General features: G+C 55.9%; 1 protein-coding gene and 1 long non-coding RNA gene across 3 annotated transcripts; both read right to left on the bottom strand.

Annotated features, from left to right (window-relative positions):
- Positions 1 to 2,038: 2,038 nt before the first annotated feature.
- On the bottom strand, positions 2,039 to 17,672 carry LOC119096545 (GATOR complex protein WDR59). The gene is made up of 15 exons (XM_037219451.1): positions 17,550 to 17,672; positions 16,977 to 17,192; positions 16,654 to 16,803; positions 16,037 to 16,156; positions 15,288 to 15,462; positions 14,710 to 14,856; positions 13,906 to 14,132; positions 12,530 to 12,823; positions 12,123 to 12,225; positions 11,482 to 11,696; positions 10,538 to 10,626; positions 10,091 to 10,172; positions 9,040 to 9,060; positions 6,582 to 6,731; positions 2,039 to 2,197 (listed from the first exon to the last, which is right to left on the bottom strand). The coding sequence occupies exons 1-15, from the start codon at positions 17,670 to 17,672 to the stop codon at positions 2,039 to 2,041; spliced, it is 2,271 nt and encodes a 756-aa protein (XP_037075346.1).
- Positions 17,673 to 17,681: 9 nt separating this feature from the next.
- On the bottom strand, positions 17,682 to 20,496 carry LOC119096348 (uncharacterized). 2 transcript variants are annotated; one of them, XR_005094059.1, is made up of 3 exons: positions 20,465 to 20,496; positions 18,071 to 18,227; positions 17,682 to 17,741 (listed from the first exon to the last, which is right to left on the bottom strand). It is a non-coding gene; the product is annotated as an uncharacterized LOC119096348 (long non-coding RNA). The 2 variants fall into 2 exon arrangements; XR_005094058.1 differs by having other exon boundaries at positions 20,416 to 20,492.
- Between the last annotated feature and the right edge of the window lie 4,216 nt (positions 20,497 to 24,712).

Raw genomic sequence — 24,712 nt, 5'->3', positions numbered from 1 at the left:
GGTGGTGGCAGGGTCAATACGCTCCCGAGCGGGGGGATTCGACCGCCGGAGGTTTTTACAGAATAATTTCTGAACGGGGCAGTGTTGCGGTGCCAAACTTTGCCTGATTATAGGCAACTGAATAGCGTATCTTTCAGTACATAAAATAATCAGGTCGTGGCTCTCTGCGAAGGCCATTTGGAGGGAACTATTCAATCTGATGCAACAACGGGGCGTTAGACGAAGCTATGCATATTAACGATAGTTTTTTATGCAATAAAACGGTTGAAATGTCTTACAGCAACTCCCACCGACCTAATGTCAGGTATGAAGATCATACAGAGGTCAAAACCAACCTGAATTGTTCCTCAAGACCTTGCACTATGAGGTAGTTTCTGATACTCATTTCGAAGTTGTTAGTAACAGGAACCAAAAGATACATCTTCCACAAGCTTCTTGAAGGCCAGTGAAGGTGAGTGATCTGTAATGACCCAGTTCAAAAATTTGCTCGCAAGAACACACCGCCCAGCGTAATCTTTGACGCTTATTCAACCGCAAACATCCATATCGTGTAGGATTTTGGTTGCCACGACCCTGTAAAAGGCAGCAGAGATATTTTACTCAGAACGGGTATCTAGGCCCAAGGCAGTCACATCAGGAGATCTGGGAGCACTTCGGACACCATTCTGGAGTTTGACCTCATTTGACCTTATATGACCAGTTCATAACCTAGGAACCTCAAATTTGGACACACACACAGATCAGTGAGTTCACATACAAGCCAACCCATCACGCGAATTTCGTGTCTCTAGCTTTCTTGGCTTTTGAGATGTCAGGGGGTCAAAATGACCGCCACCCGAGCGAAGGGCATTCAACCGGCCACCCGGGCGCGTGTTAAGCTGCGCGTTTGGGAGAACAGAAATACCGGGTTAGATTCCTCGCGGTACTCGCCCCCCTGCCAGGGTGAGAGGCATGCATCGCCATACAGCCTCAGCAGCTGAGAGTCTCGTAAAGCCCCAACGGCGCCGGCGAGCGTCGTCGTCCGCTGCGGCGGCGGGGCCGCGCCGAGACGCGACGGAGGCGGTGACCGGTAGCGACACCGGTAGCGACACCGGTAGCGACACCGCTCAGCTCGGTGCCGTGCAACAGGCGGACTCGAAACGCCGGAGTCCAGTGACACCAGTGACAGTGTCAGCAGTGACACAGCTACACCAGTGGCGCAGTGACACCAGTGACACAGTGACGGCTACACGCCGACGGCGGCTGAGCTGTGCCCTGTGTCACCATAATACGTTGGCGTTGGCAGTCCACCAGCCCTAGCGAGCGCTGCCGAGAAACTGGAGACCGACTGAGCACACAAAGCTCAGCCGTCAGAGCGGTGGTTGAGCTCCAGCACCACGGCACCGCAACGCATATCGGACAGGGATATATTTCTGGACCAGCAACATACATTTTACAAGTCTAGGTACTCCAAGATGGTAATAACTCCGTCACTGGGTGGGTTTGGGGGAGGGGGGGGAGCACAGAAAAATCGTCGCCTCCAGCAAGGGGTCATGCAAAATCCCCCCCTCTCTCCACTGGTGGCAGTTCATCCCGTCTTAGGACTCTAACAGGCTGTGCTGGCCGACGGGGCCCAAATTCCAAGATGACTTGAGCCTAAGTAGCCGCCATCTAGCAGTAAATCCCGCGGACCCCGCCTTTGGGCGGACAGGACCAGCACCCACCCGCAGTTGTTCGGTGGAGCGAGAGAGCGTATCAACCGGCCGAGTTCGCACGGGAGAGGAGGACCCACCCACAGCGTCTGTTCTCGTCGGTAAGCGGGAAGCGCTACCACCACCGGCTGTATCTTCATGCGCGAGGGGACAAGAGCCACCTGTCTGCAGTTGTTTTCCTTCGGGTGGGAAGGATCGCCACCCACCTGCAATTGTTCTAGTATGGGGAGTACCGCCACCCACCTGCAGTTGTTCTGTGCGGGGAGTACCGTCACCCCCACCTGCGGTTGTTCTCATGCGGGGAGTACCGCCACCACCTGCAGTTGTTCTCGTGCTGGACGCGCTCCTCAAGCGGCCGGATCGGGCGTCGCCAGCCGACTCTCGTCCAGCACGTCCGACCAGGAGTTGCTGCGGTTCTGGCGCGACACGGCCACGCCCAGGCCCTCGAGCGTCGGGTGACGGCGCGTGTCGGTCGGGTGCACGGTGTGGTACGGCGACTCGCCCGGCTGCCGGCGGCTGGCGCGGTCAACCCGGCCGCACGGCACGGCACGGCACGACACGGCACGGCACGGCACGTTGCGGCCCAGCACGGTACGGCACGGTGCGCCCCAGCATGGTACGGCACGGCATGGCGCGGCACGACCCAGCACGGCACGGCACGGACGGGGCGAACACGGAGCCGACACGGCAGTAAGGACGACGGTAGAAGGACGCACAACGCGAGGTTCCAGGGCTGAAATGTGAATGTGGCGCTCTGCGCTATGGTGTGTGATGTACGTATCTCCAATGAGGTAAGGTCTTCTGTCCAGCTAAAATATTTCACAGTAGTCAGCTACCTCTACGTAGATTCTACCCGTTCATGGTGTCAGGTTCCTACGAGACAGGAGCACGAGACTGGTACTGGGATGGACAGATACTGCCAAGAGCTTATCGAGCTACGTGCTCAGCACGACCCAGACGTCTGGAGCAGACGCAAGCCACGGATACACCAACAGCGCACCAGAAAACTGGAGACCGACTGAGCACACAAAGCGAAAGCTTCGTAGTTGAACGATGCTGAACAGTACGTCATGTTTTTCGCTTGGACTGGAAAAGCTGTACGATTGCATACACACGCCAAGCATATAAAAACCCTCATGGTGTTCATCTCACCCAGCGATAACTTAAGCACGGTGCTGATGTGAGTTTGTTAACATTCCCCACGCCAGTTAGTTCCAGTTCGGCACCGGCCGCCGGCGACCACACACTCCACTAAACGCTCGACACTCAGTGGGTCCAGTCTGATAGTGGCATGATGCAAAACCAAACAAAACTCGCGCAAACGCAAACGGCTCAAGGCTAGCGCATCCAATCCTGGGCGAACGAAACCGAACGGCCGACGCCTGCTCGGGCTGCGAGTCTGCGCGTGTCAGCCGGGCCCACCCAGCGTGACCTCACGACAGGCGTTTCTCGGTCCGGACGGGCCGCGGCCGGGCTGGCAGGCATGTACGTACGAGTAGGTTGGGACAACGCTCTACCGTCTACAACACTCATCTAGGGCGGCGGCCATGCAGTTATTCCCGGGAGGGCTGGGGAGGTCGGTATGTACAACCGGGTTCGAGGCACGGCGTTACCTTTTTCAACAGACCCAGCTGAAACACAGGAGACTGGTTACCGAGCTGGCCGCCTGGGCAGCCGCGGCGGCACCAGCCCCGCGCCGCCGCCGCGCGCTGACACGGCGCCGCTAACCTCGCTGCCTAAGGATGGCTCTCGTTCTAGAGTGCAATAGAGGCCACACCAGAGGCAGCCACTGCAAGGGTACTCTCTCTCTCTCTCTCGTTCGGATTGTCGTTGAGCCAACCAAACGCATTCACGTATGAGCCCCAGTGCAATCACGTGAAACGGCAATGCCTCGGTCCAAGACAATCGATGCAAGTATGGCTGGCGTTACATGACTGTCAGATAAAAAAGACACTGGAACGATGCAGCCGACATGGACCAATGACGGGGCTCATATCACTTGCGCGAATGACGTTTAGAGGATGACAACGTAATACTTTGCTCGACCAAGAAGTGAGCACGGACTCATAGCCAGTGCACATTTTGGGCACGACCACCCCACGAATCCGGCTTATAAACAAACATAGTGTTCTACGCTCATGACATAGTTTGTCAATCACCAACAGCGGTCAGAGCAGCTAGCAGGCACATCCCGGCCGCCAGCTGCGCGGCTAGAGCGGCAGGTCTGGCCGGCAAGCAGCGGGCCAACTACCACGGTCGGGTGCGAAACAAAACAGAAGCAATCCAAGCAATCCGCCACCCCTTCCGCTGTACTAGCGCGTGGAAGGCGGTTTTCCAAAGCCAGTCTTTCTCTCTAAAACACTGCGTAGAAGAGCGTCAACTGAGTGTCTCCTTTCAACGCGCAGACTGCTATCCTTAGGTCGCGGTGAACAATTGGAAATGCGATATGAGCACACCTTCAACTGATACTTTTCGTAGGGAGGTGCCAGAACGTTTGAAACGTGCCTTCCAATTTCCATGGCGGGACCACTGTCCCAGTACCGATTCAAGACTATGTTCAACACAATGCAATGTCCCGCGCTCAGACAGCGAGATGGCAACACATGACAGCGCTGTTTTGACATGACACGTGCTTCATCTACCACTCAGTGCTACCAACCCGGCCACCAGCAACTGACCACACTTCCCGAAAGCAATCGCGCGATAGGCTCCAACACATTTCCCTCGAATAATGCAGCTCTAAAATGCCAACGAATGCAAATTGTATGATTGCGACCAACCGCGCCTGTGAGAACATCAACTCAGGCCCGCACTGTTGCAGTAGCAATCGAGTATAAAGCGTCAGCTCCGTTCGGAGGAGTTTGTTTGACGCTACAAAACATTTAGGGGCCGGACCAATACAATATAAAACTGCGCGCAACTCGAACGCATCGTCCAATAGGAACGTTTAGAAACACTATTTGATCGGTTTAGACTATCGTGCATACAAGAGACTAAGTTCTAATCACACCAAAAATATAGGGAAGCGAAGTGAAACGAAAGAAAAAACAAACCAAGGTGCATCTCAGCGTCTTTGATCAGCATCTAGGGCCACGCAGTACTGCCTTCGGTATGTTGCCATTTGGAGCTTGTATCCAAGTAATCCATTTACGGCCTCATCCCCTGTTGGCCGAGATGAGAGCTCGCAAGAGCCGGCAGGGCCCATCCGACTACATTGAACCCTGTCGCCATTGCGACAGGACTGCACACTCCAACTGAGACCCAAACTCGAGCCGCCGCAGGCCAGTCCGTTGGATCAACACCTAGTCTACTACGCAAAGACGACCGCCTGTCGCTACCGACCTACGACGACGCGGCAGGTCCCGCCTAATGAGCACACGCGACGGCCCGACGGCGTGAGCAAGAGGGGCCGCTGCGGCCGCGACGAGCCCAGCGGTCAGCGGGGGGAGCAGATCGGGCAGGGCGGACGCGGGCGCGGGGGCGGGGGCAGGCTGCATGCCGGGGCGCCGGAGGCCAGCGTGCGGACGGACGGGACGGGGACCAGACGCCACACAGGCAGCCAGCACAGTCGGCGGACGCCGCGCGCCTACCTTTCATCCACCACTTGTTGGGAACGGGCAGGCTGGGGAAGAGACCACGCGGTTGATCGGGACCCACCGGTCCAACACAGCGGTCGGTTTGACAGGCGACAGTAGGCGAGCGGCACCCGAAGACCGGTGCCAAACACGATCAGCACGGCCAAGCACTTAGGCCTGCACCATCCGCGCTACAGAACATCAGCTCCTCCGACGCTTATCGGGAACTTTTGAGTGGGCTGTGATGGTGACTCCCAGGCTCTGGCCTACCTTTCTTTCGACCCGAAGGTCAAAGAAATTCACCCTAACCTCATGATCTCCTCGCCACACAACTCCTCCTCCCCGCCAGCGGACTTAAGTGACATCCGGTCGAATTTCTCTATCAGCGCACCACTGGAGTCTCGTGAACTGTCAAGGTTGATACACCAATGACAATGGCGGTTACAACTTCGGTTAACACTCAACGCATCAACGCAATAAACACACCACACACACACACACACACACACACACACGCACGCACGCACGCACGCACGCACGCACGCACGCACGCACGCATATATATATATATATATATATATATATATATATATATACATAGATATATATATATACATATATATATATATATATATATATATATATATATATATATACGCATATATACGCATGCACGCACGCACGCACGTAGTATAGATCATATTCATATATATATATATATATATATATATATATATATATATATATATAAATGCGCACGCACGCCATATATAGATATATAGATATAGATATATCTATCTATATTCTATCTATCTATCTATCTATCTATCTATCTATCTATCTATCTATATATCTTATATATATATATATATATATATATATATATTATATATAATATATATATATATATATATATATAGATATATAATATATCTATATATATATAATAAATGCGCACGCACGCATATATAGATATATAGATATAGATATATCTATCTATCTATCTATCTATCTATCTATCTATCTATCTATCTATCTATATATCTATATATATATATATATATATATATATATATATATATATATATATATATATACACGATTACACCCGGACCACCAGCCTCTTGAAACGCACTACATCCGAACACAGCTGTACAACAGTGACATAGCAATACTGTTACTTTACGGCCGTGTCCGAAGCCCCCTGCACGACAATATACACAGTGGCGGGCCCACCCGCAGCAGAACCGGACAGCAAGGCCTTGAGTGGTCCCGGGCAGCCGCGGCGTCGCGCGCTGCCCGCCCCGCCACTCACGCTGCTGTTCTCCAGTTGGGAGGCGGCCTGGTGCAGGCTGGAGACCGGCTGTTCCGTCTTGGTGCCCAGCACGCAACAGATCATGGCCACCGTCTGTACGTCACGCGCGCGCAGATAGTGCGCGATCCTGCCGGCGGACGCGGCGGCCAACTGTCAGACGCGGTGGCCGACTGTCAGGCGCGGTGGCCGACTGTCAGGCGCGGTGACCGACTGTCAGGCGCAGTGGGCGACTATAAGGCGCGGTGGGCGACTGTCAGGTGAGGTGGCCGACTGTCAGGCTGAGGTGGCCGACTGTCAGGCGCGGATGACCGACTGTCAGGCGCAGTGGGCGACTATCAGGCGCGGTAGGCGACTGTCAGGTGAGGTGGCCGACTGTCAGGTGAGGTGGCCGACTGTCAGGCGCGGTGACCGACTGTCAGGCGCTGAGCGACTGTCAGGTGAGGTGACCGATGTCAGGTTGTCAGGTGAGGTGACCGACTGTCAGGTGAAGTGGCCGACTGTCAGACGCAGTGGGCGACTGTCAGGCGCAGTGGGCGACTGTCAGGTGAGGTGACCGACTGTCAGGTGAGGTGGCCGACTGTCAGGTGAGGTGACCGACTGTCATGTGGGTGGCCGACTGTCATGTGGAGTGGCCGACTGTCAGGTGAAGTGGCCGACTGTCAGACGCAGTGGGCGACTAGTTAGACGCAGTGGGCGACTATCAGGTGAGGTGGCCGACTGTCAGGTGAGGTGACCGACTGTCAGGTGAGGTGGCCGACTGTCAGGTGAAGTGGCCGACTGTCAGGCGCAGTGGCGACTGTCAGGCGCAGTGGGCGATTGTCAGACGCAGTGGGCGACTGTTAGACGCAGTGGGCGACTGTCAGGTGCGGTGGGCGACTGTCAGGCGTTGACCGGGACGGCCACGCATGGTTTTCATCACCCTCGAACAAGAATGGTGCCATACGACCATACCGGGACATCGTCACCCATGCGGTACACTTCGCAAAGCGCAGGGGTCGCTGAAGTGAGATGTCGGGCTTGGTTTCCCTCCAGTTCACCTTGCTCTTTGAGTTCACGAGGCCACTAGGCAAACAGTGTGCCTCATCAGCAAGCCAGAGACCGTAAATGAAGTCTGGTCGCTGCTGGAGGCAGTCAGCGAACCAGTGACACGTCGACATCCGTTTCCCCATGCCTTGAGTTCAAGGTCATGGAACACGCCTGTGTGGTATAACGGGTGTAGTTTGACTTCTTTCCACAATCCTGAATAATCTATTTCTGCACAGATCGAGGTCTTGACGGCGACGGCGTAGTGATTTTGTTGAGCTCCGTGTGACTGACACCAGGACGACGGTGATGGCGGCTGGGTTTTTGTGTTTTTTGAAGATTTTATGAAGAATTGTTTGAAGGTTGATTTTGATTTCCCAGTGAGTAGCCTTGCCCGGGAATAATGATCAGAATGTACACCGTTCTAGGCACTCTGAATTCCCGTTTTTAATAATAAATTGCATGTTTAGGGGCATCGCGTCTTTTAACACTAAAACTGCATACAAACTTCAGGCGGGTCCATTGGAAAGATGTGGTTGTTCTATTTCGTAAACACCAAATGTGTTTACCTGACCGTCACACCCCATTTCAATCCAGCGTTAACTCCGGTAATAATGACCGTTTCTTGAAAAGGATATTGTGGCTCGTGTATTGAATGTGAATTACTGCGTGAAGGAAACACGTCTTGTTATACGTGTATACTTCAGGAAAGTGAGCGCCACACCTTGGGAAACATCCTGCTCTTGTCTGTAAAAAGACCTTAAGACTTAAGCCACTGACTGTGGTGATTGCGGATATTTTCAAAGTCTGCAACTGAAAAGATGTTGCTTATCTCAATGTTGGCTGCAGTGCTAAGACACACGTAAAGACGAAGACAGACGTAAAGTGACCTGCATCGTCAGATCATCCAATGATGTGAGCGCTACAAGGCTCATAAATCGCAGAGTGCGTAACAAATTGACAGGCAGGCAGTTCCATCACACGTTTTTTAAGATGGTTTTAGCAGTCCTGAACACTAGTCAAACAGGGCATACGTATTATGAGACATCATCGTAACGCAGCGAGACAGAGGCAGACAGACAACACCTGTGGACGAACAGGTACACTCGAACCCGGTCCGGTCGACATCGCACCACGCGCAGAGCGCGGCGCCCGCTGCGTCACTGACAGTGTGAAGGAGCGCCACAGCGGGGTACGCTCTGACCGGCGGCGCGGCACCGCTGCCGGGGGTCAGCCCGACAGCGGCTGGCGGAGCTCAACCGGGAGCCGCACCGCACGCCCAGACAAGAGGTCGGCCTGGAGCGGGCATCCGGCCCGGCGGCGGTGACGGCGGCACTCACACAGAATCGACGAGGTTGCGGCCGAACGGGTGCTGCGCCCAGGGCCGGCCGGCGTTCGGGTCCGGGCTGGGCGCCACCAGCGCCGGGGCGCCCACCACACCGATCAGGTTCCAGATCTGTCAAACACAGGCGGGCGTCTGTGGCCAGGCTGTCGCACACCGGCAGCTGTATGTGGCTAGGCCGCCGCACACCGGCAGCCGTCAGTGGTCAGGCTGCCACACACCGGCAGCCGTCTGTGGTCAGGCAGCCACACACCGGCAGCCGTCTGTGGTCAGGCAGCCACACACCGGCAGCCGTCTGTGGTCAGGCCGCCACACACCGGCAGCCGTCTGTGGTCAGGCAGCCACACACCAGCAGCAGTCTGTGGTCAGGCTGCCACACACCGGCAGCCGTCTGTGGTCAGGCAGCCACACACCGGCAGCTGTCTGTGGTCAGGCTGCCACACACCGGCAGCCATATGTGGTCAGGCTGCCCACACACCGGCAGCCGTATGTGGTCAGGCTCCGACACACCGGCAGCCGTATGTGGTCAGGCTGCCACACACCGGCAGCCGTATGTGGTCAGACTGCCACACACCAGCAGCAGTCTGTGGTCAGGCTCCGACACACCAGCAGCCGTCTGTGGTCAGGCAGCCACACAACGGCAGCCGTATGTGGTCAGGCTGCCACACACCAGCAGCCGTATGTGGTCAGACCGTCACACACCAGCAGCAGTCTGTGGTCAGGCTCCGACACACCAGCAGCCGTCTGTGGTCAGGCAGCCACACACCGGCAGCCGTCTGTGGTAAGATTGACGGCGACCCGATCCCATGTCACCATTATACGTGACTGACTCTACCCCACCGCTAAATGATCCTCCACATCACAGCGACACTCCCAACCAGTACTGCCCCTCAGGCCATTCATTGACGGTCTAAATATACGATAACTGCTAATGGCACGAAATTACGCATGCATATTATTTCGAGTTCCGTGGTGAGACATGGCTTTACCAACTATCCCAAATAACCAAAAAGACGGTTATCTTATCATACTAAACGCGTGGATGACTAGGAACTTTGTGAACTGACCTATCCGCAAATAACAAGAGGAATCCAAAGTGAGCTCCTGCTGGCGGCCTCGCCCCGTGGGCGGCGGTACCACTTACCTTCTCCAGATCCTTTCTGCCGACGGAGGCTGCCAGGTCCGCATTGGCGGCGCAGACCGCGCCGAAGTCGGGGCCGCTCAGGCTGGCGACAGGTGCCGAACGTCAGCGCTCGACAGCGCGCACCGCACAGAACACAGGACCACGCAGAACCCAACGCCAGCTCGACTGCGCACACCGGACAGAAAACAGGACCGCGCAGACAGAACGCAAGCGCTCCACCGCGCACAGGACACAGCACCGCGCAGAACCGGACGTCAGCGCGGCCCGTGCCGGCCACGCGTCTGACGCTGCCTAAGCAAGCGCCAACATACCAGCCGAAACGCCCGACGAAGTGACAGCGAGTTCAGCCGCCGGTTTTGGGACAGGGGGGAGGGAGTAACTCGACCGCCAGACTGGGAGCCTCAGCAGCCCCCCCCCCCCCCCCCTCCCCCGGCGCCGGCCACTTACACGTATCGCTCCGCCAGCTCCCTGTTGAGCAGCGACAGGCGACTGACGTCGTAGCAGAGCACCAGGTTGCTGTGGTGACGGTGGTGGCGCTGCCGCTGGCGCTCCTCGCCGTACGCCTTGTTCCGCCGGCCCAGCGACGAAGAGCCGGTGCGCTGCGCCGGCGGAGAGGACCGGCCAGGTCAGGAGTGGTGATCGAGGGGCTAACGAGGTCGTGGGGCAGCGACACAGAGACCGACGAGATCAGGGAGAGCCGGCCCTGGGACCGACGAGGTCAGGAGGCGGCGACCCAAGGACCGACGAGGCCAGGGGCGGCGACCCAAGGGCCGACCAGGTCAGGGACAGTGACCCAGGGACCGACCAGATTAGGGGCGGCGACCGAGGGGTCAGCAAGGTCAGGGACGGCGGCCCAGGGGCTAACGGGGCCGTGGGAGGCGGCATAGAGACCGAGGAGGTCAGGGAGCGGCGACCCAGGGACTGTCTGCGAGATCAGGTAGAGGCGACCCAGGGGCGGCGGCCCAGGGGTTAACGAGGCCGTAAGGAGGCGGCACAGAGACCGAGGAGGTCGTGAGTTGGCACCCCAAGGATCGACGCCGCCCGCCCGCCCCAGTACGCGAGGGGCAGGCGGACAAGTGCACGGGTGGCAGCCGGGCGGACCTGTGCAGTGAGGGGGGCTCTGCCTGGCTACAACGAGGCGGGGTACACGAGTCCATGACAGTCGGACAGACACGGTGAAGGGCTCCGCGCTAGTACAGGAAGGCAGACCCACCCACTCAGCTGCCGAGAAACACCACAAGCGCACCGAAATCTAAACCACTTCGTAGCGAGGACGCCGCTTCAAGTTAGTGCCGCTATCCGTGGTCCCCTAACGCAGCCACGGCGCAGGGTGACAGCGCCAGGAAGTGCCGCTCCCCACGCGGAGGACGGCGGGGAGCGCCGCCACTCACCCCGTCCTTGGCGTAGAGGGCGCCGTCGGCGCCGGTCGGGCTGCGCGAGAGCGCCGGGAACAGCAGCGGCGAGCCGCCCAGCATGGACAGCCCCATCGGGCCCTGCGCGTAGTTGATGAGGTACGCGTCCAGGGCGGAGAGCGAGCGGGGCGTGACGCTGTCGCCGCGGGACGACAGCTTCATGAAGGCCGGGCAGGCGAACACCACCAACGCGCCTGCCGAACGCGCCGCACCGTCACGTCACGGCAGGTCAGCGCGTGACGGGCAGCGGTGAACGCAGGCCGCACGCCACGCGTTCGGTGCGTCACGAATCGTCTTCACACCGCGCTCGTTCACCACGCACACATGGGAAGACTTTGGTAGGCAGTCGCCAATGAAAACCGCACTTGCGTGGCGATGTCATCGCGCATGGGATTTCAAGGCATGAACAATTATATATATATATATATATATATATATATATATATATATATATATATATATCGGTTGCAAGCATGGTGCTGCGCTGCGATGCAGCCGTTGCGTCTGCGTTGTCCTGCATCGTCTCGTTGCGACCAAGTGCGCTGGCCACAACAAGGGCAGCAAGATCCAGGCACGCACCAGACGGCCGTCAGTTCGCTTTCGACACGACTCAGACCCACCGTTTCCGCAGAATCTGGCGCCGGAGGTGCGCGGAAAGGCGACGTTGACGTCCTTGAAGCTGCCGTACGGGCTGGCCGAGGAAAATAGGGCCACATTGGACGCCTGGAAGAGGCCTTCCGGCGTCATCTGTAGTTCAACGCAGCCATGGCCGCGCAGAAAGGAGAACCATCTCTGAACCTGACACGACGACAACGCAACGATGGCGGCACTGCAGTCATACAATGATAAATAATGCCAAAAAAATATAGCTTCGCGATGAGAGATGAAGTTTGCTCGATGAAGATAAAGATGAAAGATGAAGATGAAGAAAGCTCGCGCGCGCCACCAGGACGCCAGCGCAGGCAGGCACCGAGGCGCGCGCCACCTGGACGCCAGCGTCTGCCGGAGCGCGCCGGGCCCCGCCCACCTGATAGGGCGGCGGCGCCGTCTCCTCCTGGCGCTCCATCAGCCGCTGCAGGCTGCCGGCCAGGTTGCGCAGGCAGGGCTCCAGACAGGAGCGGTTCCTCTTGACGTGCTGCTCGGCCGTCAGCTCCCAGGCCTTGCGCACCTCCTGGCGGCCGGCCTGGCTCAGCCGGGTGCCCTCCAGGAAGCGCACCTCCGGCTGCCGGCTCGGGTAGCTGGGCGGGAAGGTGACCAGCAGGCAGGCGCTCAGTGTACCGCACACCACCGACACGTGGCACGCGCGCTCCTCGGCGTTCAGCTGCCGAAAGGAGGGCCAGGTCAGGCACAGGTCAGGCCGCACACCACCGACACGTGGCACGCGCGCTCCTCGGCGTTCAGCTGCCGAGAGAGGTGGGTCAGGTCAGGCAGAGGTCAGGCCGCACACAACCGACACGTGGCACGCGCGCTCCTCGGCGTTCAGCTGCCGAGAGAGGCGGGTCAGGTCAGGCAGAGGTCAGACCGCACACAACCGACACGTGGCACGCGCGCTCCTCGGCGTTCAGCTGCCGAGAGAGGCGGGTCAGGTCAGACAGAGGTCAGACCGCACACCACCGATACGTGGCACGCGCGCTCCTCGGCGTTCAGCTGCCGAGAGGAGGGCCAGGTCAGGCAGAGGTCAGACCGCACACCACCGACACGTGGCACGCGCGCTCCTCGGCGTTCAGCTGCCGAGAGAGGCGGGTCAGGTCAGGCAGAGGTCAGACCGCACACCACCGACACGTGGCACGCGTGCTCTTCGGCGTTCAGCTACCGAGAGAGGCGGGCCAGGTCAGACAGAGGTCAGGCCGCACACCACCGACACGTGGCACGCGCGCTCCTCGGCGTTCAGCTGCCGAGAGAGGTGGGTCAGGTCAGGTCATACACCACCGACACGTGGCACGCGCGCTCCTCGGCGTTCAGCTGCCGAGAGAGGTGGGTCAGGTCAGGTCATACACCACCGACACGTGGCACGCGCGCTCCTCGGCGTTCAGCTGCCGAGAGGAGGGCCCGGTCAGGCGATGGGCCGGGCAGCCAGCCACCGCCGCCGGCACCAATGCTTCTCAGCGGGTACGTACTCACGACTGGCCAAGTCACATCGAGACCAATTTGAGGATGCTGTCCAGAATGGTGTAGACGGACCTCCCCACATAAACACTGATTCATGTATGCTGTTCATGAAAGGCGTGGATGGGTCTCTCTAGGTCGGGAGGGCTTCATATACGCTGTTCTTGATGAATGTGGATGGGCCTCCCTCTCATTACCAGCGTGCCGTCCTCCTCGGCTGCCAGCATAACATACCCGCCCCCCCCCCCCCCCGGGACTCTTCGACCCGGGCCGACAGCGGTCTCTCCGTTCGCGCACCTTCTCGATGCGCACGTTGTCAATGTTCTTGTTGATCATGCGGAACTCCTGCTCGAGCGTGCGCGGCTGGCTGGGCGTGGCCGGCGGGTCCTCGCTGGTGGCGCGGCGAATACGGGGCGCCGCGCGTGCCGGCGAGTACAGCGGCGAGGCGGGCCCGCTGGCGGCGCCGCTCTCGGCCGCCGACTGCTCCCGCGAGCCGGGCGTGTCCAGGCAGCTGGTCTCCATACCTAGGGGCGGCGCGGGCGGGTCAAAACGGCGAGCCGGGCGTGTCCAGACAGCTGGTCTCCATACCTGGGGAGCGGCACGGCCGGGTCAAAACGGCGAGCCGGGCGTGTCCAGACAGCTGGTCTCCATACCTGGGGAGCGGCACGGCCGGGTCAAAACGGCGCGCGGCACGGGCAGGTCAAAACGGCGCGCGACACCGGGCGAGTCGTACACGGCGCTGGCCGGGCCGAGCCGTGTAAGACGCGGGCCACGCCGAGACGTGCGAGACGCGGGCCAACCCGAGCCGTGCAAGACGCGGGTCAACCCGAGCCATGCGAGACGCGGGCCAACCCGAGCCGTGCGAGACGCGGGCCAACCCGAGCCGTGCGAGACGCGGGCCAACCCGAGCCGTGCAAGACGCAGGCCAACCCAAGCCGTGCGAGACGCGGGTCCACCCGAGCCGCGCAAGACGCGGGCCAACCCGAGCCGTGCGAGACACGGGCTAAGCCGGGCCATGCAAGGTGAGGGTCAAGCCAGATAAGACAACCAGCAAGTCGCTCGTGGCGGGGGAGGTCTTCCAGGCCGTGGTGAGGTACGTACCATCGGTGGTGGGGGAGGCGGCGTGCTCGCCTTCCGCACCGTTGGAGGCCGTGTCGTGGCCGCACGCCTGCAGCAGGTCAGCCTTGAGCGGCCACAGGCGCAGAGTCTGGTCACGACACCACGTGACCAGCTCGTACTCGCTCTCGTCTGGGAGAGAGGTTCGCCGTCAATCCGTGCGGCCAAGGAACGCCGGCGGTTCGCGTTATCGTCGCTGCCGAGTGCACGGGACGCTTTAAGCCGCGCTCTCAACGTTAGCAGCTAACGTCGAGAGCGCGGCTTAAAGTCCTGTCAACTGACTAAAGGCGGCTGTCGGCTAAAGACGACTGTCAGCAGTCCAGTTCGCGGCGTCTTACGTCGCTCGGCTCAGCGGCAGCACAGTTCTGCTGGTGCCGACAATGTGGCCAGAAGCAAGCTTTCGCCCCTGCAAGCGAGCCACAACCCTATCGCTCGGCAGTCGACCGCCGGACACAGGGCGAAGCCCACGGCGCGCGAGCCTCCATCCCTCCCGGGCGGCGTGGCCGTCCTCGGCCGGCGACCTCCGCCGCCGCTGCGTGGCGAGAGGCGTCGCGGCCGGGTACCTCGCGCGCGGGCCGGCTCCCGGCAGCGCCAGTCGAAGTCGAACACGACGTCCGAGTGGCCGGCGAAGGTGTGCACTGGCGAGCCGAAGCTGGCCGTGTTCCAGAGCCAGAGGCAGTAGTTGTCGCCGCGCCGCAGCTGCGGTACTGCCTCAGTCACCAGGCCGCAGCCGAACGGCTGTAGGATACACGGGGGACGCCATCATGACGCACACGTGACGTCACCAGGCGGCGGCCGGACGGCTGCCGGATACACGGAGGACGCCATCATGACGCACACGTGACGTCACCAGGCGGCGGCCGGACGGCTGCCGGGCACACGAAGACGCCGTCATGACGCACACGTGACGTTACCACGCCACAGCCGGACGGCTGCCGAACACACGAAGGACGCCGTCACGACGCACATGTGACGTCACCACGCCACAGCCGGACGGCTGCCGGACACAGACGCACACGTGACGTCACCGGGCGGCGGTCGAACGGCTGCCAGAAACTAAGACAAATCGCTGTGGAGTTAACAGGGAGCACAGAAAGGCGCGTGGGCGTCAACAACGCACGGGACGCCCATGCCAGTGCTGTAACCAAGACACTCGTGCCCGCAGACAAACCCCACTGCAATGTCGACCGTGCATGACGTGCGAGCCGGCACTGTACGACGCGAACGGAACAAAAACGCCGCATCACTGCCCTCTCCCCCCACCACTAATGCGTGTCGGACAGATCCAAGCCGGCGGACAGCGAGCACGTACCGTGTACCGGGCGCGCCACACGGGGTCCTTGGCCTTGGGCATGCTGACGATGTTGCGCGGGTTGGTGACGTCGATGAACTTGACGTACATGTCCTGGCTGGCAGTCACCAGCTGGCACTCCTGGGGGACAGCCAGCGCCGCAGGTCAGCCAAGGACATGGCCCAAGGCGGCGGCGACGGCTCAGGAGGCGACGGCGGCCGCGCCGCGCACGAGGTCATCAGCGGCGCAGCAGAGGCAAACGCCGCCGCCGCCGGCCAATCGGACCGCGACGCGGTGTGTATCCTTTGTAAACGACATGGCGACGTCACCCAGGCATCCACAACCAACATCGGAGAGCAGGGCGCCGCGGTTCGCCCCCGACGACTGGATATGGCGCTGCGACGGGTGCCGCCACTCACGCAGTAGCGACACCAGATCTAATCAGCAATGCCGGTCGGGCGCGCGCTGCCTCACTCGCCTCACCGGCTCACGCCGTCACGCAGCGCCGCCGCGGTGCGCGGCGGGAGGCGCGGCGGCCGCCCAGGCAGGCGACCCGCCGCCGATGGCGGCTGTGGGTGGCGCCGCCAGGCCGGAGCGACCCGCCGCCAGGCCGGAGCGCCCACTGCCGGGAGCCTCACCACGGTCGGCGACCAATCGAGGCCGTGGATCTTGGCCGTGTGGGCCGAGATGTAGCGCTCCGGAATGCTGAGCTTGCGCCGGTCCCACACCCGGATGTCGCCCTCGTGCGAGCTGGCCAGCGTCTGGCTCGATATCCGGTTCCATTTGACCTGACCATGAGAGGAGGGAGAGGAGTGTCAGGGCCGACACCGTGGTGCGCGATCAAACAGGCGCTGACCGAGCCTAAGTTGGCTAGGATGGCTCGGCTCGCGGTTCGCCACCAGCGCGGACCAATCGCCGGCTGAGCCCCAGCCCCCGGCCGCCGCCCGGTCGGCTCCCTCACCTGGCAGGCGCTCTCCACGGAGCGCATGGCGGCGGCCGGGCGGCGCGGCTCGCGCACGTCCCAGATGTGCACGTTGGCATCCACGCTGCAGGTGGCCAGCAACGGCTCGCTCCAGTGCCAGTCAAGGTCGGTGATGCTGCGCCGGTGCGACAGCAGCTTCGCCGTGTCGCGCAGGTCCGCACCGTCGCAGCGGAACACCACCACCTGGGTGTTGTACTGCAGCGGGCGGAGGACGGCGATCAGGGGCCGGCAGTGGGCCGGCAGTGGGGCCGCCCTGGCCCAGCGGTGACACGCTTGGTGGGGGCGGACTTTGGTCCGCGGTCAACCCCACACGTGCTGATCGCCGCCAGTGATGGCAGTCACCACACACTATATATATATATATATATATATATATATATATATATATATATATATATATATATATATATATATATATATATATATATATATATATATATATATATATATATATGTGTGTGTGTGTGTATATATAGATATCAACCGATGTGCACCAGCGAGTGACAGAGCAGCGCCGAGCGCCGGCGGCTGGCGGCGGGGGTGGTCACTGACCGCGACAGCGACGTCGGCTCCGATCTGGCCGGCGGCTCTGCTCCAGGCCGCCACGCCGGCGTCGTACTTGCTCTGCCAGCTGACGGAGCGCAGCGGCTGGCCCGGCTGCTGCAGGTCCACCATGACCAGCAGGCGCCGGCTGGCCAGCAGCGCGTGGCCGCCGTCCTGGCTCACCGCCATACAGCTGGCCGACTGGCGGCCAGTGAACAAGTGTCACACTGGATGTTGCCTCAGTGATAACGGATACAGCCTCGGCCATCATATGATACTGAGTGGAGTCAGATACAGCAAGGAAGATGTTCAGCCTGTCATACAGTAAAAAAAAACACAGAAAATTGGGACTCAGAAGGTGAACAGCAAAGAAACATACCCATGGTGCAACATAACTTATTTTGTTGTATTCAGATAACAGTCTAACCACATTAAAATGCTATTTTTACATTTTGCATGGATCAATACAACAAAAACAGATGCAGACAAAAATATCAACCATTTGCAGGGGCATGATCACATTTCCTCACCGGTATGTCCTTTCGCTCAGCTGTAATGGCTTCTCCACTCCAAAAGTTGGCAGCCATAGTGGTAGTTTAGATGTTTGAGTCAGTTACTTGAAGGAACCAATAATATGTGAGCAGGAAACTAGCAGCTGGTACCAAACAAATCATCTACATTTCTTTTCTGAAAAACCGGATTTTACAAAGTTATGGCACAGCATATTCAGAAAGGAAGGGAACATTTTGCTCAGCCTCACTCATGCATAACAAGGGTAAAGGGTTGGAAAATGGCCAAAAATGTGTAACATACTATATGGATGTCCCCTTGCAAGCAATGCCTTTTAGATGAGCAGCAGACACTTTGACACCAAAGCTTTTAGGGGGAAGGAATCTACTTGAGCACTGGGAGAGATAAAAACCTATCCACCCCACAAATTTGTATTGTGTGCATGAACAGCACTCTTGATGCTGTAAAATATGACCAAATGGAATCAGCTTGGCCTTTTCATTTTTGGCAGTTGTAATGAATGTGGCAAAAACATGAAAGGCAACTAACTAAAATAAAAATGGTGCACTGCCACCACAGGATCAATCAGGGAGGGTTCAGTGGACACAGTTTTTCTGCCCCTTTCCTTAGATCCACATTTTGTCATTCATCACCAGAGATGGTTGACAGAAAATAAAAAATCAGTACCCTGTGTTCTTCCCCCCCCCCCCCCCCCCTCCTCCCTTTTAGAGAATCCCGGCAGCACATCTGACTGTCACGATTTGGAAATCCCTGCATCAATGTAATCCAGTTGGAGACTTAAAATTGTAATGGGTCCTATGCATGCATGTGACCAATATTCTAAGATCCTTCCACACTCCAAATGTCCATGGATGAAATGAAATGTGTTTACACTAACAAAAGCATTTATGGTGTTTTTCATGCTTTGATAACTTTAAACTGAGTTGTCAGCAACTCACCACACTACATGCTAGAGATAGCTTGCTACACATTTCTTGGACCCACCAACCACCATGCTATGTAGCCCAGTGATGGATAATGTTGTCTTCTACCTTTTGCCAGACAGAGCTGCAGATGGTAATGCATGCTGCACACATATGTGATAAAGTTAGCCCAGTTGACAAGGGATTGCATTTTAAGGGTACCTGGTAGTCAACCCAGCCTGCAAAATATCACAGATGTTGACAAGATCCTGTAAGGGAGGGTTGAGGAAAGAACTGATAGTTGGGGCATGTGTTGAGGCATTTGAAAGAACTGAAAACCCATCACAATGCATAATAAATGAAGAAGAGACAAGCTACATGAACCACATTTTCCTGAACTGCATAACAGTTATCCTAACTGGTGCATGTTATCCAACCAGTTTCAGCATGTAAATCCATGAGCAGCTACTGCAGCCAGAGACCCACCAATCACATGTGCAGAGCATTTACCTTGCACTGGCTGCCACTGCTTACACTGAACATGTAAACCAGCAGCAACACAGAAATGAATGCTGGGTAAGCTAGTAGTTTAAAGTGACTCCAGAACTGTGAGGTTTCATCATTCACACTGAAAAAAGTTTGGTGCATTTTAGCACACCAAATTTGGTAAAGCAAAGATTATGTGGCATATTTAATGGAACTCTGCATATTCTCACACATAGCAGTATAGAAAATTAGTGGTCAGCAGAATTTTCAGTAGTCAGATATCATCAGATATCATTGGTTCAAACAGAAAAGTTGGCTGCCCTATCTGCTGAAGAATTTGACCTGCCCTAAGCATCTTGTAGACTGGTTTGCCACCACCCACAGACTGGTGGTCCCATCACAGCACCATCCATGTATTGTACCAGCCCATAATTTTTTTTTTCAAGTTACCTACACAAAACAGCCAGATAATACTCAAGGGCACCTTTCATGCTAAAAAAAACTGAGGAACTAGGAAATTTTGTTCACTGACAGCCAAGTGAGGGGCAAGGGTGGCAATGCCCCCAACCTGATAGCTACACTACATGCAGGACAATTTTGCATATATTGAGTCCAAATTGACATGAGTTTGGAAAAAAATGGCATTTGGGACCCTGGATAAAGTTATCATTACAGTGGCTGCCACTTTTGGACTGTTGGACCTCTACAAATCACAGGAACATGTTGCTAAAAAGCAATCACATGGAGCTACCTACCCAGTTGAAAGGCCAAGGTCAGGGCAATTAGCTTCCCATAGCACCTACCTCTACCAAAATGTTTACATGAATGCAGGAGTGCAGCCTATCACTATACCACCCACCGCCCATTCAACCCACAGATTGGTACTTAAAGGGTTGACGCATAAAACCAGCAGTGCACCACATACAAAGCGCCACAATATATTATTTCATATTTACCATTACAGTACTACGTCTCTGAACATCCAACACCAACATATCAATGTACCATGAATGTGGTCTTATCGTATCATGTTATTATTCTTTCTGCGTTGTTCATCTGGTTATTTGGCTACCTCAGATTTGACTCATAAGCGTTATCTTCACCGACAAGTTGGAAGCATTTGGAAGCAATGTCGTAGCTGCTTGAGAAACGTCCGTAAGTTGTCGCTCGAGAGATTAGGCCCTTGTCACACACAGGGACCACGGTTAGTACCAAATATGACATTCTCGAAAATTCGGATAAGCAGGATCAGGACCATGGTTTGCCGCGAGTGCCGTCAACATGACCTCCGGAGGCGCTTTGTTTTATTATCAAGCATGGTGCTTGAGATACAGGTACCTCTCCATCATTTCACATTTGCGGTACTGTATGATTCCATCGCATAGCACCGAATGTACAAACATGATGTGACGAAATGGCACCTGATGCCGAAACAAAAAACGCTTCCAAATTCGCCGGCTTTTTTATTGGGCCGACGAAAAACAGCGAGTGTTACCGTCCGTCTTATACCGTTTCCGTGCATTTTAAAACTGGACGCGTCTAGCATGCCGCGGGGCCAAACTATATATGAGTCAAATAAACGTCATACTATCACGCATTTAAGGCAGGGCTCTAATTGGACTGGATCAAACCCGAAATCGTTGAAAAATAGAATAAGCTGGAGCAAATCCAATGGCTTGTAAGAGCTGTAAGAGTGGCCGTAACATTTCCCTCCGGAGGCGCGCTCGTTTTATTATGATGTACCTATGCGTTATCTGAAGTTTGCGGCACAGCGCAAATAACCATTGCAGGTGAAGCGCCCTTAAAACCTAGTAAATCAGTTTGAGGTACTTGATGGCTTGGGTCCACGGAACCAAATATATGTACGTAAAATGACTGTTGGCACATCATGATGAAACAAAAACGCCTCCAGGGTACAGTAAAGTGGCTACTTTGATTAACACGAGCACAAACGATGACTTTCAACTGCGGTAATCCTATTTCAGGTGTCCTTCAAAATACGGTGTCTGTGAAATGTTGCGGGATAAAACTAGGTACCACTCTGATAAACGCTTGGATGAAAAGGGCTGATTGGCACCAAGCCTGAATTGATGTCATTGGTGTGTATCATTGATGTCATTGAAATGTGTGTATCATGAAGTCATTTTACGTTAGGTATGCGTTTGGCCACATGTGATTAAGTCCTAAAGTAGGGCGAATGTGAAGTAACGAATAGGTGCATGGTAATTAAATGAAAAAGGCTCTTAGATAATTTTTGGCCGATTTGAAGCCCTGACGGTAAGCCATGGGTGTCAGTGCTTGTTTATTCCTACGGTTCAGCATTTCATATTTGGAAACGCATTAGGTCCCTGTACTGTAACGGTTGTGTTAAAAGAGCTATTCAGCAGATCCACACTCTAGATTCAGCGGATTCTTTAGATTTGCCTGAAAGCTTGCAGGAAAAGTTTCATGTGATCACGATATGCACAATTTGACCTGATTTCTGGCCACGATCAGAAAAATCGATACCAGAGACCTGATTACAATGAACACCGAATACGATGAGCACCGAAACGCCCTATCCCTGTAGTTAAATCATCAGACATCACGATCAAGGTATCCAGTTCAATGTATCATCACGATCAAGGTATCCAGTTCAAGGTATGAGTGCAGAAGCCAGACTCGAATTACATGTTGGCATCAGCATATTGCCGTCGAAACTCAAAACGCGATATTTTGTCCCGCTGCTCCCCTAGGGCCCGCCGGCCAGGCTGACTCCGTTCGGCCAAGCTCCAGCAGACCTTCCTTGGCCAGTCGGGCAAGACTCCTTCCCGCACAGTGGCTCGTACCCAACACCCGCTCCCCGTGACTCCCGCCCCACCCCACGCACCGCCCGCCCCAGCCCGCTGTCCACGGCATACGAGATTTGGGTGCACGCAACAACGAGCTGAGCCACTGCTCCTGCCCTCATACGGGGATTGCATGCGTGGACTAGACGCGTTCGGGCGGTCTAGAACCGTTTACAGGCGTAATCAACGTGCTGTGCATTAGCTAGGGTTTCATTGATTTAACTCAGGCAGATCCGGGCCCGCCATGAATTCTTCGCCGTTGAGTCGAGTACCTCCGTACCTGGTGGCATACGCTGCAAGCAGTCAGTTCTGGTCTGCGTTAGCTGTTATGTTAATTTGCAGCTTTCTCTCACCTGACGCGCGGACAGCGTCCAGACATCCATCCGCCTTTCCTCATTGTCTCTATCTTGCATTCTTGTGACGCTCGTTTGTCCAAGACAAGCCATATGCACCAACCATGAGTGCACGTGGAGTCGACGTAGCTTCATCCGCAACAACATTTCATAAAATTAGGGTCATGTCTGTGGCACCGCATAGACGGGTTAGACCCAAAAATGTCAGTTCGGCCTTCAACACGTAAAACCACTAACTTGTGCGTAAAAAGAAGCCAAAACACTTCCACCGACGGTCTACTGACTATTTTGTCAGACCTGACAACTAACGACTGACTTCGCTCCCTTTTTTCCCGACTGGTCCTGCCTTTTTTTCTAAAATGCATCGAAAATAGCCCTCATCATTTGTGCCTAGGCTTACCAGACTTACCAGACAGGCACCCCGAGCGGTAATATCAACGGATAACGTGATAGCACGCCAAACAAGCTCCTCGTGATTCATGATGCGATAGCTGGCTTAGTGATAATGTTCGAGAACAAGATGTGCTTCCAAAACAGCCTTATACGTTGAAAGAGTTTCGCTATAGGTCATTATCAAACAGCTATAAACTAATGCCAGAATATTAACGATGCTACCCGGCACCAAAGCCTCCCAGGCCTGTGGCCCCATAGAGCACTCGAGCTTAGCTCACGCGCAGTGTTTCCTACGCTGGTCATTTATGACTCCTGCATCTGCATCGCATCGTCAGTTGCGGCGTACATACGGAACCAGCTCATATCTTATTGACGCAATAGTGCGTTCTTTTATCACCGCACTTCTTTGCTTAGCGTTGTTCGGATCAATGTCGAACGTAGGTTATGACCACTGCCTCATTGTGGTCATTTATCACTCGCATGCGTTGATCACCAGAGCGCTCTACGTCGTTTCGTGCTCCGTGGGAAAGGGCGCACTTGTGTGTGAGCGGCGGTGTGCCTGACGGTTTGGGTAAAAGCATTATTGCTTCACCCTTGTTCCGCCACCTTGTGCACAGCTACCCGACAGCTGTACAAAAGGAAACATTTTTGCCGGCAAGGTCGACTTGACCCAAAAGACACCATGGGTGGTAAATGTGGTTCGTTGGGCAAAATCCAAAGCGCGGCCTGTGGACCTTGTAAGAATGATGACGACTGATAAATGCCCAGAGAACTGAAGCCCATGACTACATGTAACACAATGCAAGACCTAAAAAAGTGCACATGTCACTGTACAAACTAGGATCAATGCTGCGTTCATTGGCATTGACCGTCTGTCTGCCCCCCCCCCCCCCCCCACTCCCCTGAGAACACCGCCGTACGCTGGTGCTGGGCGGAACGCAGTAAGCATTCAGCACTCATTGTAAAGGCTGCAGAAAACATTAATGAAGTTTTCGACATAGTGCTAGGGCTGGCTCTGGACGCTCTACTCCGAAGGCATGGGCCATCTTACAACATCACGGCACATTGAGCCCTTCCATTACTGTAAAAGTTTGTTCCTCCGACATAAGGTAGCACAATGCTTGATGCCGTTTTCCAGGCATTACTTTCCCGCTGTGCAGTTCGAAGAGGTCGGAGCATAGCTTCAGCACCCCGCAGTTCGACGAGGTCAGAGCATAGCCTCAGCACCCAGCAGTTTGACGAGGTCAGAGCATAGCCTCAGCGCCCAGCAGTTTGACGAGGTCAGAGCATAGCCTCAGCACCCAGCAGTTTGACGAGGTCAGAGCATAGCTTTAGCATCCTTGCAAGATGCCCCAAGTATTTTTTCAAAATTGAACTCTTTGAGTCGTCTATAAAATAACATGTGGGTAACATAAAATTCACAGCGGACTGGAATTCAAAGTCGTAATCAAATAGGATCGGATAATGGATTTAGAAAACTGACGTAATTCTTCGGGTCGATAGGATTCCTCAGACCATCTTTCGGGCAATAAAACCATCCCTGATATCCGGGGACGTCATTCGTAGTGGATTGAGCCTGTCTTAAGTTAAACGGAGACGGCACAAAATTGAACATCGGATGCACGGCTGTTTCTCGGTCCTAAACGAATCTAATACCCTCCTGGGCGTTTGGGACCGGT

The sequence above is a fragment of the Pollicipes pollicipes genome, unplaced genomic scaffold (genome assembly GCF_011947565.3).
Source record: "Pollicipes pollicipes isolate AB1234 unplaced genomic scaffold, Ppol_2.1 Scaffold_4295;HRSCAF=5057_pilon_pilon_pilon, whole genome shotgun sequence".
Classification (NCBI taxonomy): Eukaryota; Metazoa; Arthropoda; class Thecostraca; order Pollicipedomorpha; family Pollicipedidae; genus Pollicipes; species Pollicipes pollicipes.
This window is presented reverse-complemented; position numbering and strand designations above follow the sequence as displayed.

What these genes read in the sequence shown, in the direction of transcription:
- LOC119096545 (XM_037219451.1), bottom strand. Translation starts at nt 17,672, where the DNA reads ATGGTGGACCTGCAGCAGCCGGGCCAGCCGCTGCGCTCCGTCAGCTGG. An exon ending in GAGCCGACGTCGCTGTCGCG is followed by an intron (nt 17,193 to 17,549) that starts GTCAGTGACCAC and finishes CGCCCGCTGCAG; the next exon opens with TACAACACCCAGGTGGTGGT. An exon ending in GCAGAAAGGATCTGGAGAAG is followed by an intron (nt 9,061 to 10,090) that starts GTAAGTGGTACC and finishes TGTGTTTGACAG; the next exon opens with ATCTGGAACCTGATCGGTGT.